At 38.8% G+C, this 14,946-nt stretch overlaps 1 protein-coding gene across 2 annotated transcripts in view; it reads left to right on the forward strand.

The window, feature by feature from the left end:
- Positions 1-14,946, forward strand: part of LOC132913931 (disintegrin and metalloproteinase domain-containing protein 10-like) — a 159,720-nt gene that overhangs the window by 48,151 nt on the left and 96,623 nt on the right. For both annotated transcript variants that reach the window (XM_060972603.1, XM_060972604.1), the window contains exon 4: positions 4,569-4,690. In XM_060972603.1, the coding sequence (XP_060828586.1) occupies positions 4,569-4,690 (122 nt within the window). The remainder of the gene's footprint in view (positions 1-4,568; positions 4,691-14,946) is intronic.

Raw genomic sequence — 14,946 nt, forward strand, 5'->3', positions numbered from 1 at the left:
ACGCAATAATAAAGATAAGCACGCGTATTATCACGTATGTAAATAAAACAATATAAAAACACGCGACTGTGGATGATAAGCGGAACCTTTCTTATCTTTGGGTCGTTGCGGTAGTCATCTTCCCGGCTCTGCACATACATATGTGAAAGAAAAAGAAGAGGGAAGAAAAGAAAGAGGAGCGAAGAAAAGGAAAGAAGAAACGAACGAAGTAAGGAAGGAAAAAAGAGAATAAGGACGAAGGAAAGGGAAATAAAGGAAGGAATGGAAAAAAAGAAAAGAGGGAAGAAAATCTTCAGAATTAATACCTAACTTAGTTCCTACTTTTATTATCAATTTATTTTCTTTTTTTTTTGGATAAAATCAATCAACCTTTCTTCGAAACTGCTAATTTCAGTTCTGTGCTTTTCGTGCTTCGAATCAAACCTCACGCGTGTCTCAACGCGTATTTTATTCTCTTTCTATGTATTTAAAACCGACTCAGCGAAAGAAATTGAGTCTCGATCATGAAATACATGGCGCGGTAAAATTATTTACGGCTTCCAATACTCTGCTCTCCGAACAACAGTTTTCGCGTTGCATTAACGTTTATGCAATATGATTACTGTTGAGTAACTTCTATGAGAGTTAGCGCGCGGCACATAGCGCGACAGTGAATCGTTTACGCACGTTATAGAACGTTGTAATCCGCTTCCTTATTCTCTGTTTCTTTTTTGCCGTTCTCGTTATTACACAGAAAAGAGGATATTATGCTGTCTTTTCTTTTGTCGCGAAACAATTGTTGGAGAATTGCGTTTCGAAGCGGCGACGCGTTGAAGAGATCGCGTCTCAACGACCGTAGGATAGTTTTATTAAAAAAAAGATTTAATCCGTTGATTGGTTGGTTCGTTTTCCATTCGCTACTAAATATTCCAGTTTTTGTGCTCGTTCAACTGCTAGAATTTGTTGTCTAATTGTAAGCTAAGTGATGGCTGGTATTTGGTTAATGACTGGCACAAATTATTTTAACGAGATTTGTTTCATAGCCAAGTCACTCGTGCGAGCACAACGAACTAGTTAACTCATTTTAACTAAAATTGTTGGCTAATGAGTTGCTCTGACACGATGGTCAGTTCGTATACGTGAAAATTCAACCAATCGAGAACGTTGTTTGAACAGTTACATTCCTTCCGACTATTTCATCGTTTCTTTAATAGGACGAGTCTCGAATTAGCTTCTCAATCGTGTAAATCAGTGTTGCTCGTTCCACTTAAACGGTATTGGCTTGAAAAAACTATTTTTCCAAGGAAGAAACGAGGTTCCAAAGGCGAGCGGTATTTCTTGAAGAAACAGCGGGGCTGCGCATGTTTCAAGCAGTTTTTCCATCCAGTTAAAGCCTCTTCTTGCGTCTCGGCCTCGGTCCATTATGGAAATTCATTAAATCCCAGCCATTCGAATTCGTCGCTCCCTCTGAATGTAAATTTTCAACCTACCAATTCCGTAATTACTTCCGCATAATGGGCATTTATATGTATTACACATTTGCAGGAATGTTAAATCTTCGATGTTCGCTCGTATAAATATGTATGATTCTTTTTTTCTGCTATTACGCGCTTTTAACAGGGTTTACATATAGAGTAACGAACATTATCGTCTTCGTTGGCTGCATAACAATTTACCGTGAAGAGCATTAAGGACAATGTCGAAATTTTTTACGCGCATATCCACGTTTACCAGCGAGGCAGGCCGTATCTAAATCACGCGTTACATCGTGTGAAATGATTATTGGTACAGCGATATGGTAATTAACGTGTCGCTGTAATTTAATTAATGCTCCCTGTAGTACACGATAACATTACCAATTTGGTTGCATTAGCTACCCCCTGACATCGTGATATTAGTTGCTAAAAGTATGACGGTCGAGCGCGCTTCAATTTACGTTATTTCGCATACAAAACAATCAGCTATTAACTTGCTGCATAAATTGATTAAAAATGAACTCTCTCACGAATCGTTGCGCATTTACATATAATACTTCCGCTCTTCGTTATCCGCTTTCTTCCTCCGTTACCTTTCGACTTTACGAGTTTACATTGTTTTCCCGAGAAGTCAGATCGAAGTTTATCTTCTTACACGCGATCCAGGTCAAACAGAGAAACTTTTCAGAATAGAGCAGCTCCTCGGAACTCGAACGAAAACCACGAGGGCTTGGTCTTCCATCCAGAAATTACGTCTTCGGTTAAAAGACACCCCCGTTCGTTATCTCGAAAATGACATTTTTCTCATTTCCATCGTATATAATATATACGATGTAGTATATATATAGTATGTATAGTTAGAGTAAGATTGTTAGAGGAGAGAGTTATTCCAATCATGTAAGCTTCGATATTTAAAAATTCAATCTCGAACTTTGCACGGAATAATCAAACTTGTTGTATACTAGACATCGGTAGTTCTTAATGTAATAACGAAAGGATATTAAGGATGTATCTTGCTTTTTATCATGCCTCTACCAACGAGTCAAACAGTCGGTTTTCAAATGTAGGTCGCTTAATAAATATTCATAGAATTACAAGCTGAATTACTTGGCCTGACTCAAATATGAGATTGAAATAACGCTATTTTACCTTAACTTTCTTTAACGTGAGAAACAAAGGCTGTCGTGTTCGATGAAAAGCATCGATGACTACGTGCGATCACGAAATTACCAGGTTTCATCAATCTTTCCGCCCCGCGTAGGAGATAAAGCCGTGCACACAGGGGAAAAGCGTTCGACAGTCGATAACCACTTCATCAGCGCGAATTAATCCTGCACGCGTTGCTTTCAATGTCTCATTAGGTACATTATCACGGTGACATCCGCGTGCACAAACGCGAGCCAGCTTTCTCCATGATGAATGATTGAAATCAGCGGAACGTTAACTATGAAAGGAGAGCGGACTTCGATCGATAGACTATCACGGGCTTAGACAATAATTAGGTGAAAACATCGACCCCTCCCGATCGGATTATCGATTGTACGAGAGCATGGTCGCGTGTAAACCTCGCGCACGACTAGCTCGAACACGTAAGGGACTGGTTGCAACGTAATATGTGGCCCTCGTTGCGTTACATCGCGCGATTATTATGTGACACACCTGTCCCGTGAAGTTTAGTTCCCCTTGTCGCAGTGTTTCTCAGTCTAAATGCCTAGAAGCTTTGGTACGAAACTCGCAGGTACGCGATCATTCCATAAGTAATTTACATATCTAACTTATACTTAAGGTACAAATATCTGTAAATATATGTAATTTTAAACGAATGAAGTTTACTTCTTTCATTCAGGGATAATATATTATCTTAGCCTCCTTGCGCTATTGAATTAATATTATTAGTGAAATTTTACAAGTTAGTAATACTAATAAGTACCTTTCCACAGTGGTAACAAGTTTGTTAATCAAATAAATTACATGTTCCTTTAATACCCTATTTGATAAAAAATTACTTGTAACTTGTTAATTTACTAATACTATTAGTTGATAAAAATTGCTGTATAAGGGAGTCTTTCAATTGTTTGATAATCTTTGAATTTCACTCTTCAAAAAGTTATTAAAATTCAAAATGCAAAGTAGGGAACGAAATTACTTACGGAACGACCTGATATAAATTGAATGGAAATTTTTTAACGAAGTACGAGAAAAATCTGATTTTTGCGAAATCGTTGTTACATTACTTTTTCCTGATTTATTTTCGAATAAGTAAAAATGCGAGAAATGGGATTAATCAGAATAATTGAGAATCGACTGAGAATCGACTGAGAATCGACTAGCTGATGAAAAGCAGACCGATCGAATGCTGTGCGCAAAGTCAGGTCGTAGCTAACAAACGAAGACTATTATTATATCTATTATTGCTACGTTATATATTTTACTTTGTCCTCTCCTTGCAAAACCAATATTGCACCTCACAGGGGCGAGCTACGTTTGTAATTCATCGTTCCGAATCTAATAAATCGAGTTGAATTACATTTACAATACCGGTGTATCGCGATTTCGTGAAAACATCATATGTCGATGAACGTTTGTTACCGAACGAGAAATATGTTCGAATATCTATTCGTTTAAATTATTTTTATGTCGTTTATTTTGGATCGAAACATTTATCGTCGATTGTGGGTATCCATTTTGAACTACGTACAGCGCAGAGTTTATTCAATTATTACGTGAAAACATTATTTTTTACTCGTCAAAGATGTAGAGACATTGTGTACGCTGTACATAAATTTTTTAACGAAGCGGTAAGTTGCGCGGAATATATCGCGCGCTAATATCTAATAATCGATTGTTCATGCATTTATGTAGAAATTATTATACAACGAACATATAATTTATGCGAGTTCTACGTGTAATCTATTTTCTGTCATATAAGAAAGTTTTATTAGGTTATGATGAAATTTTAGATTGAAATAACTAGATAATCCACTTGCTCATGTAATAATAGACAAACTTAGTTGCAACACGTATGAGTATAAATTAGCAGAAATTGGTACCAGATGAAAGAAAATTAACTTTTATCCCTCAATTATGTGTAATCTGATCTTCTCTCTGTTCCAGGGTCTTTAAGATGAGGCTTACGAGGGATACGAGCTTATTCGATGAAAACGTGGTCTTCGAGGGATCGAATGGTCGACAAATTGCGTTCGATCCATTGCACGCCTACAGCGGAACCCTTGAGGGTAAGTGGGCAACGAGTTTGTTAGAATTTTTTTAGTGGAAAAGGGGCATCGCGAGCGAACAGGCACGATCGTTAATAGCACAGAGGTAATCCATTAAAACGAAACGCGCTTAAATGTGAACATTAAGCGAAATCGCTGTGAAATAAAACGGGAGGGTCTGGCATTTGATTTTCAGCATTTTTGAAGAGCCCGGTTCATTATGCGGAAATTATCAGAACTGCGCGGTTCTCGATGTCAAAGTAAAAGAAAATAATAATCGTGCGGTCCTCGCGTTTGCTCGAAATTACATACATTATCACTCGACGAAATATTCCACACAGTAAGGGATAAAAAACAATCTCTCAACTTTCATTTAGTTTAAAGGTGAACAATTTTTGTTACCGTGGCAACTCGTTGCCGTAATTCAATTATCCATTCGCTGATTACCGTGGATATTTCAACTCGGACTGCTTTCAAACGTTTGCGGTTCATTTTCCTCGGAATTTTTTCTCGCATTTTTCATATATTTAAGCGTACTAAAAAAAAAGAAGAAGAAAAAGGAAAAAGAAAGAAGAGAGAAAAAGAGAAGGAAAACGAAGAAAAAATATATTATGGGAGAAGATATAGTGTACGATAACCAACAGGGGATCGAGCTTCGAACCGGACGCATCCAACGAGAAATTCACGCGCTGACTCTAATGAAAGCACTTCGCGCTTATTTCTGAATCTTCTAGTCGGCGGACGGAGGAAAAAAGAGGCGAATTCCGGTTGGTCGGTGGTGAAAGAGCCACTAGACGATTCCCTTTCTTTCTTAACCAAGATCCTGCCAGTGAAATTAAAATGCAGACGCGAATCGATTCGCCATAGTCTGGCCGGAATTTTCGACCGGTTTTCCCCAACGAAATATCGCGACGATATTAAGCTGTATATATACTGGCCTGTTCGCGAGGATTCATCGTGAGTGCCGGTCAAATAGATCGATAGATAGTTGGGAACTATTCTCGTCTCTGGGGAGGTTAAAAATTCCGTTGAAAAATACTGCAAACAGTTACTGGATGAATAATCGAAATTAAAGCGCCCAAAGATATTTGACCAAAATATTCTCGTTCGTCACATATTTTCGCCGGCATGTTTTTTCATTTTCGATTAACGTAGCACGAGCGTCCACAAGAGCAACCTGCAATATTTTTTAATACAATGCAGCGTCAGTTGTCACGAGCAGATGGCACACAGCATCGAGATTCGAGTCACGTGGACGTTTCTCGCGCGTGTTATTCGATTACATCAATTTTAAAGCCCCTCTCTCTCTTGTTCCTCCTTTACGGACGCACGGACGACGCGTAACGAAATTTCAATAACGTGTAACATAATTACACGCGCGACCATTTGAATATCGAAATCGCTGGCGAAAAGCACGGCCGATTCGTCCGTGTTCCACGTTTCGTTGGAACTTTGAACTCACCGAAAGCGTGATAAATTCTGTAATAAATTCTCGAGAAAATTCGTGGCCATTGAATTTCATCGCGACGACTTATCCCTTTCTGTCATTTTTTTCTCTCGCGGCCTATCGTTCCTCCACATCCCTTGCAATTTCTCGTTTTACGCCGTGGGACTCTCTTTTTCTTTCTCGCTTTGCTCTTTGTTTATTCTATTCTCCCTCTCCTCCTCTCGCTCTGTCACTCTTCTTTTTTTATTTCGCGTATCTCTCTGTTTGCTTCTATTTCATACTCCTTTTCCTGCCCCTCTACACCTCTGCTTGTCCCCCTTTTTTGCGTTTGTTACCTCTCTCGTGGCAACGATACAGCAAGCCAAGTGGGTTATTGGATGGTTTCCAATATGCCGGCTCGCTCGACCACTGCGGTACTTTATGCGCTCTCGTATCATTTCCACGGTTTTTACGAGGTGACGTTGCTCCTGGCCAGAGTGGCTCGTTGACAAGCCTGGGTAATTTTTAAGAAATTTTTAGATACCGAGTGCTACTAACAAGCTTAACATACTTGAATGGGGATAAAGGTGGAATCCTTTAAATATGATTGTTATCGATAGACAAAACAAAAATTTATTGAGACAGCGTCGTCGTCAATTAACGATATCGAAATTTTTATTGAGTTTGAGTTTGAGTCTGAATTATTTTTTGACAATCCATTCATGTATCTACTTATTTAAGAAAATTGAATGAACCTAATACTGAACCTAATGATAAAAACATAAGAACTGATAATAAAGATAAGAACAACGAATGGACTCAATTTCTACAAAATATTAGTGAATTTTTTATTACTTACGATTAGCAACTAGATTTTATATATAAAATAACGTACTTTTATAATTTTGTCAGTTTCTGTAAAGTATGATATTTAGAAGAGTGATTTGTGAAATGTTGAGTATTGGATAACCATTTATTGCAGTTTACGATAATGTGCTACATCGGCGAGTCCAAATTAACGTGAATTAATGTTCTTGCAGTACTATATTCGGAATAATATCAGGATAATAAAACCAATGACAAGGAACTACGGTCGTGTCCTGTACAGGGTACTTGTCTTCGAATAAATTGTCCCAGGTTCGATTTCGGAGAGAGAGTGTGTATTTTTCTTTTTGCGAATTTCACGTATTTAATTCGATCCTCTCTCCGTGCAGAGTTTTTCCAAACTGAGAAAACCAACAATTATTTTCTACTAGGAAAAGAGAAAAAATTATTTCATATATAAATATCCTAGAAATGAAGATGCACGTATTTTCAAATAAAATGTCGTTATACGACTGTGATAAATAATATAGCTTACATGTGTTCAATAGTACTTAAAATAATATAACAGTGTAACAAAACTCGTCAGTAGAAATTTAAAAAAATTCAATCAAAATGCCCGTGTCAAAGGAGTCCAAAAAATGAACAACTGAGAATACAGAATATACATAAAAAAAAAAAAAAAAAAAAAAAAAAAAAAAAATGGTTAAAATTCTTCTACAGCAGTCGAACAAATATGGAATTAAAAACATAAAGATACGAATTGGTCGTTTTTTAAATACGTTATTTAATCTGTCATTTATCGCGCAAAATACTGTGTACATATAATAAATAAAATTGACAGTTCCATTAACTATTAACTACTAAGCTAATAAGCGTTTTAATACATCTATGAACAACTAATTCAATAACACTATTATATTCAAATGTATAGAATATTGATCTCTGGAACACTGTGATGTCCAATTAATAAGTCACCATACGTACAGAAAGTAGAAAATTAAATAAAGGGGTGCAGTGGTTGATTCGATTTAGAATGTCGCAGTCGCGTGTAAACACGTGTGCGGAAGTCAAATAGCGAGTACGGGCGGCTAATATGAGCACTCAAAATTCAATGTAACAGTGTAAACCTAAGCAAACGAAGCATCGAGCTTTAACAGGGCCTGGCATAAAAGCAAGTACACTCGGTGAAGGAGTAAATCGAGTTGAAAATCCGAAACTTTGTGAAGTCCCTTCCTCGTTGGCGTCTCAAAACTCTTCCCTTTCTGCAACAGGACCGTCTGTATACGTCACACTGTGTTTCTGAGTGCTTCTTTCTCCTTATACATGTAAAAAGCTGCACCATGCTCCCTAGTCCCGAGTACACGTTTAAGCCTATGTTTATGGTTACCTTACACGGACAAACGTTATCACAGGTTGCCCTTAGGACTATATCCATACCGAAATACAACAAAAGTCTGTCTCCGTTCCCTTTATACACTTTTCAACAAATATAAAATTTAAAAACTCGTATTCTTTCCGGGTCACCGGTGCCGTGCACGTAACGCCGCGTTTTCCACGCTAAAAGCGTGAAAATTGAAAGACGCAGATCTAAATTTCATCGGCGCGTAAATTTTTTGCCGAACGGCAAAAGAGAGAAAAACGCGAAAAACGAGAAATTCTTCCGCGCTTGCTTTGTAAAGCGAATTTTTCCGTCGTTCGTTGTTTAAAAAAATTTTACTTTCGTGAACGGTTATAGTTGCACGTAACCATTTCTGTTTTTAATTCAACTCGATGTAAAACAATGACATCGTAGTCAATCGACGATTTGTTGTAAAATGGAAATTGCATAATAACGCGACGATCCCTCGGTTATGCGGCAACTTCATAGAAGATAACGAAAATCCGTGTAAAGGATATAAATATTCATAGTCTGGACGTAATGAATGTATCATCTCGGCGAGGGGCACGAGCACCGTGATTAAAAGTGCATTGCCACGACAAAAAATTGACGGGGCGATACATTTTTCTAATTAAAACTTGAAAGCGGCTGGTAATTTCTCTTGGATTTTATCCTAATGTACTATTTAAAATAGCCAAGCCGGGAGTGAAATATTCGAGATTTAGCTCTTGAGACATTATGTCATCGTTTTAACGATATTAACGTGTATTTAAGTGAGAGTTGGAGACGGAGACGAAAATATTTCTCTCTGCTCGAGTCGAAATCAAGAAAGACCTCTGTCAGAAGTGCGTCTTTCGCGCTCACGAGAGCTTTAAAACGTCAAAAATATTCAAGAATCAAAGTATTTTCACCAAACTGTTATTTAGAAGAACGCGAGGAAGGATTCGATGTTAATTTCATATTAATTTTAACGCTTTCATAGACGCCTGGTTTTCGATATCGGTGAAAACACAGTGTTCCGGTATTAAGAGAATAGGACGGCGTTTACTCGATCCCGTTATTTATTAACTATTCGTTATTAATTAAGCTCGTTGCGCGTGTATACAATCAATCACGGAATTACAACACCAGCCATGATTCATTTCTATTTAATGCGTTTAATTATGTCCGATTCGCTAAAACACGAAATGTTTTCCAAATATTAAAACCATCATCGCTATGAGAAATGTATATTAATTTTGCACTGGCTGCGTGTAAACAAACTTGAATTACACGATACATTTAGCACATCGTAACGTTTCGTCACTATGTGATAAAACGCCATTAATTTTGTCATTCATTAATCTACGTTTCACCTATCTTGGAAAGATCGACGTCGAAACGAATATATGTGAATATAAAAGAGACTAGACCCGAAAAAGAAGCGTGAACTGAACCAAAACACGGACGATCCACTAAATCGGTGAAGCTTCGTGACAGCTCGTCGAAAGGAGTTTCTGAATTTATTAGGATTCCTATCTTTTAAAATTCGCGAGTAACAAGCCTGAAAAGAGGGAAACGAGGTTTCAATTTAAGCGAGTTGTTTGCACGCTAATCCTCGATTAGCTCAGTCATCGGTCCACTGTCTAATAAAAGACAGTCGTCCGTTATCCGCTCTTCATAATCCTCTCGTAAATTAACATCGAAACGACAACTTCTCCGGAAATACGGATGAAACCAGGAATCTTTAGACGAACGACGATCGTACAATGACGTTTTCTTCGTTCATCGGCGCTAGAGCGCTAAATGGCTACTTTGCAATCTTCTTGGATGCTTCCCGCGGTGTTCGACAGAAGGGGCGGGGATATTTTTAATCATCTAAGAGTCACGAGGCAGCCAAGAAGAAAGGAAAAAGAAACGTCCGCGTAGAGAGGAGAAACGTCACTTACGAGGAATTGCAATTTTCTTTAAAGACGTCGAAAGAAGAGGAAACCACCCCTACGATCACCACCTTCGCCACCATCGGTGTCGACCGAATTCAACGCCGTTGTGCACATCTCTACCGAACCATTCGTCGAAAGCAATTTCCATCTACGAATAGTTTTCATCGACTGCCATCCAAACTCTATGACTTAGATTCGTGGCTTGGAACTTTCTGTTCTCACCGCGTTTGTCATGCAGTCTGCTAAGGTTGTCTCCCGTTTCCAAATATTGCACGTTGTTGGAGGACTGTTCTCTATAGCATATTCTAGTATATACGATATTGTCTACACGATATCGTGTATATGCTGTTGGATGTTGAAACTCTGTGTGAATACTATATTTAAACCCTGTTCCGTGTTAAAACTCTAATGTACTGTTACCAACTATCTGTGAGAAAAGCAGTCTGTAGTATCCTCTTTTCCTTTGTGTCCTTAACGCGACGTTTCTCTGGGGGAGTGATAAAGTATTACGCTTAAAAGGTATGAGATTTATGACAGAATACTTACTATTGAGACGTGGAAAAGTGGAAGCTACAAATGCTATCTAAATCTGTTATTAACTGTCTAGATCATACATCACCTCAACGTTGGTACACGAATGGCCGAAAAGCTAAAATCTGTTTTTAAAAATAATAATTTCCTTGTCATAAACCTGGCCAACGTCCAATTCTCACACGGTCGATGGATAAATGCAAGAGCGGTTATCCCGTGGCTGACAGGATCGCCTCTCTGTTTAAGGAAAGCAAACACTATGGTGGTAATTGGAACACGATGGGAGTACCTTCCGCTTTCTAGCTGGTCCCTATCTATACCCGTAACGAAGGGATGAGTAGGTGGCATCACTTTACCGAGACATCTCGTTAGAAACGACGCGTCTTAATTATGTTGTCGACCTGCTGGATTAGGTTTTCTGACAGAATCCTGGCGTGGAGAATTGTCTAGAGGCGTGTAGTCACCGTCGTGTCGGGGATTTAACGTCCACGAACTCCGAAGGCGGTGACTTACTCACCTTTGGTGCTACATGATTCCCTCTTCGTATAAGCGTACCATTACAATCCAAATCTCTTGAAATTCAGAGTTGTTCGAAGTGGAAATAGAATCGCTAAATTCTCATTCTAAAATATAGTAAAATGGATAATTATACAAATAATTTGAAGCATTTTCTTTTCGAAGAATTTGTGTCACAACTAGAGTTTCTTCCAAAGCTATTCGATTTCAACTTCAAACCAGTTATTTCTTTAAAATATATCTAAGAATATTTGCCTGCGTGTGAAATAGCATTGTAATTTATCCTCCCGCCAAAAAGTTTTATGACACGTTATACGCTTCAAAAAGATTCAGTATTTAAAATATGGATTATGAACTTCAAATTAAATGCTAATAGCAATTGGGTCAATTATTAAATATCGTTTTCACGATGAATACTTTATGATGAGAGTGTCATAGTTGAACTTGTACTCCGACATTGTTAAGACAAAGGAGTGAAGATGTGCGGAAATTGCGGCAATGTCTACGATTTAATCGTCCAGCCTAGTCGAAATTGTCTATTTATAATTATCAGAGAGACAAAGACAGAACAGCGGTGGGTGGAGAGGAGGCAGGGCGCACGATACCTTTGAGGGCTGTATGTCTCTTTCGTTATGAATGAATCCGGCAATGAGTTGGCACGGTACCAAAGGATTTCCAGGTGGCCGCGAAATTAAGCTCGACCCCGGGCTGGAATCCTCGACTGCAATCTATGCTTCACTGAATTTACTGTCCTCTACTTCCACGACCCGTAGACGACATCCACCCCGTTTCACCCTCTCCGTCGCCCACCGCAACCACCGTGACAACCCCTCCCTTCCGATGTTCCAGCCCGCGCTCAGCCACACGGGGGTCTCCTGGAAGCGTCGTTCCTAACCTTCGTCTCGAAGTAAGTCCTGCCAGCTGCTACCAGGATGATTACTTCTTCATATTTTACGCTCCGCCGACCGCCACCTCTCATCATCTTGTTCGCCATGCTCTCGCGGAGTTTGCCCGTACGCTCGCCAACGTAGAGGGGTCAAGTCGCTTCTTCCACCACAGCAATCCACTCTGCCGGTTACTCCTCGGCCCAGCGGTAAAAGAGCTATCCCCCTTCTCCGGACCCTTCTATCTAGAGATGAAAATTTAATCAGGACCGATATCAGAATGCAAAATGAGACAGAGATTCTTTAGGGTAATTTGTGATTGAGAGTGAGAAACTTTTTAGAATGGCCATATACTAAGAGCTTAGAAACCAATCAGTGTTTCATTGATAGATTTTTATGCATTTGTAGGAAATTCAAAGGTGCGAAAATGCAAAGGATGCACGTAAAATGGAGATATATGTAAAATATTGAATATATAGCTCTTTGTTAAAGATTTGGTAGGTGAAACGTTCACTGTCTAAGTTCTTCTTCTCTAATTCTTTAACGTATGCAGTCCATTCAACGTATTTCGCTTATACGCGTGAAATAAAGCAGCAGAAATTAGCAACAGGAGAAGGGAGAGGGCGCAAGTAGTATAGGAACGCGTGTAGACAGACCTCGCTTTGTTTCGTGTTTTATTTTGGATACACGTAATGTAGAAGAATTTAAGTATTCGTATAAGTCTATAAAAACGGCTCTTTTTAAAATATCTAACAAGGGATTATATTTTTTTTACTTCTTCAATATACTTATTAAAAATGATTTGTCTTGCAAATAACTTTTTAATATCAAAACCTTCAGTTTAGCCACTATGCTGTAATGATTAAATGAATATGAATGTGAATGTGAATGAAGTGACACAGGTTATTTTTAATAAGACATTAATTTGCATATTAACTCTAGTTTGATGCCTGATATTCGTTTCTTCTTTTATCGATCGCAAAACATTTTGAAAAAACGTGTCGTTTTATCTGATCTTAAATGGAAATCTTCAAATAGAACCAGCGTTCAGTTTGACTCAGGTACTGACATTTACAGTGACAAAGCAGCAGAAGATTACGAGGATGGAATCGAAAACCGAACGTTCTAATCAAGTTAATGCGTATTTTCCTCGCGTCCACGGTACGCCGAATTACAGCCAGAATTTCGTTGCACGTCTAGAGACTACCTCAGCTTTCCGTACTCCATCAGTCTTTGATGTCGAAGCGAATGGCGTGCCTCGACTTTCGACTCTTTAAATTTCCAAGCTGTACCCAGAGACAATTCTGCGACCGTTCTGCCAAATTCGATCTTACGTTTTCACAATTCGACGATTACACGGTGAATAACCGTGGTCCGAAATACGAAACACCGGAACCTTTAGCACTTTGCGATCGATTTGACAGCGTATAAAAGCTCCATCGAAGCGTTAACAAGCGAGCGTTTCGCATAATAATCTTTTGTGCGGCGGCCATCGTCTACATCATGCTAGTAATGCATTGGAAATTAGTCACACCCGCGTAGATTACTTATTGATTGAACTTAGGTTACGAAATCAATCTTTAAAGGAAGTTGTAAGTTGAGCACAAATGACGTTTAATAAAGCGAAAAAGCCGTCGAGTAGCATATACTTTGCACCAACCTTAAATGTTCATGAAAACTTTCGTAAATGTTCTTCTCCATATTGAGAAGTTAAGAAGCAATTTTAATTTTGTTAACTTCGTCTCAACTACGTGTTTCTCTTTAATTAAAATGGAATAGGATGCGTTCAAAAATTTCGTATAAAAATCTGAAACTCGTTCGTAGTCACGAAATAATTAAAAACTTTCAAAGAAATCCATTTCAATATAAGAAAAGCTCGAGCGTCTAAAATAATCTTCGAGATTGAAAATTGGTTTCGGCGAATTAGCCTCGCATTTAAAAATCGTGAAAGTAATTTACGGACTCTTGATACACACGATAATTGTTTTTGAAGAAATATTTGGCTTGAGAATGAAGGAAGTGCAGAAAAGCACGGGGTAAGGAGAAGCACAGGTCGCGGCGGAAACGAATTTCTTCGTCTTGAAGGAGGAGGATGTAACAGCTGGTGGTAACAGGATAATTACTTCTTAGCATTTCACGGCTCGCCGAATCTCAGGCACATTATGCACCCGTGCTGAAAAGCTCCTTGGCCGTTTTCAAGAACTCGTGATTCTTGGCTCGTGAAAAACTTCCTCCTCTTTCTCCTTCCTCGTCTCGCTTATCCACCGCCACGGTTCGGTGATTACCGACCAACTATTCGTCATTTTTCTTCAACGAGGAAATACGTTTCTCTAACTTGGCTCTACGGTTGTACATTGATTAACAAACTCGCGCAACCGGCGACTCTCGTTTCTCCCAAACGTGGAAAATGAGAAATATTTTCCCTCGTAGAGATTAAAAACCCAAACGATAAAAGGATTTTTCCTGCAGAGGATATTTCGTTAATGAAAATATCGTTGGTATTTTCGCCGCTAATAATGAACAAATATCGATCGATCGGAAAAAGGGCAACAGGAGCTTCGGAAAGACAGACACCATCAAATAAACGGCGAGTTTAATCGAACGGCAACAGAGACGACGCGCACACGTACTTTGCACACCGTTCCGCTTTACCTTGGAGCAAACGCGTTCAATTCACTACCCTAATAATCGATAGCTTCTCCATGGGAACACACCAGCTCGAAGATTTACGGAGGCGCTTTGATTGCCAGTGATTAATTCTTTAAACGCAATCAACGGAGTGCTTCTAATTCTAT

This window comes from Bombus pascuorum, chromosome 14, assembly GCF_905332965.1.
Source record: "Bombus pascuorum chromosome 14, iyBomPasc1.1, whole genome shotgun sequence".
Taxonomy (NCBI): domain Eukaryota; kingdom Metazoa; phylum Arthropoda; class Insecta; order Hymenoptera; family Apidae; genus Bombus; species Bombus pascuorum.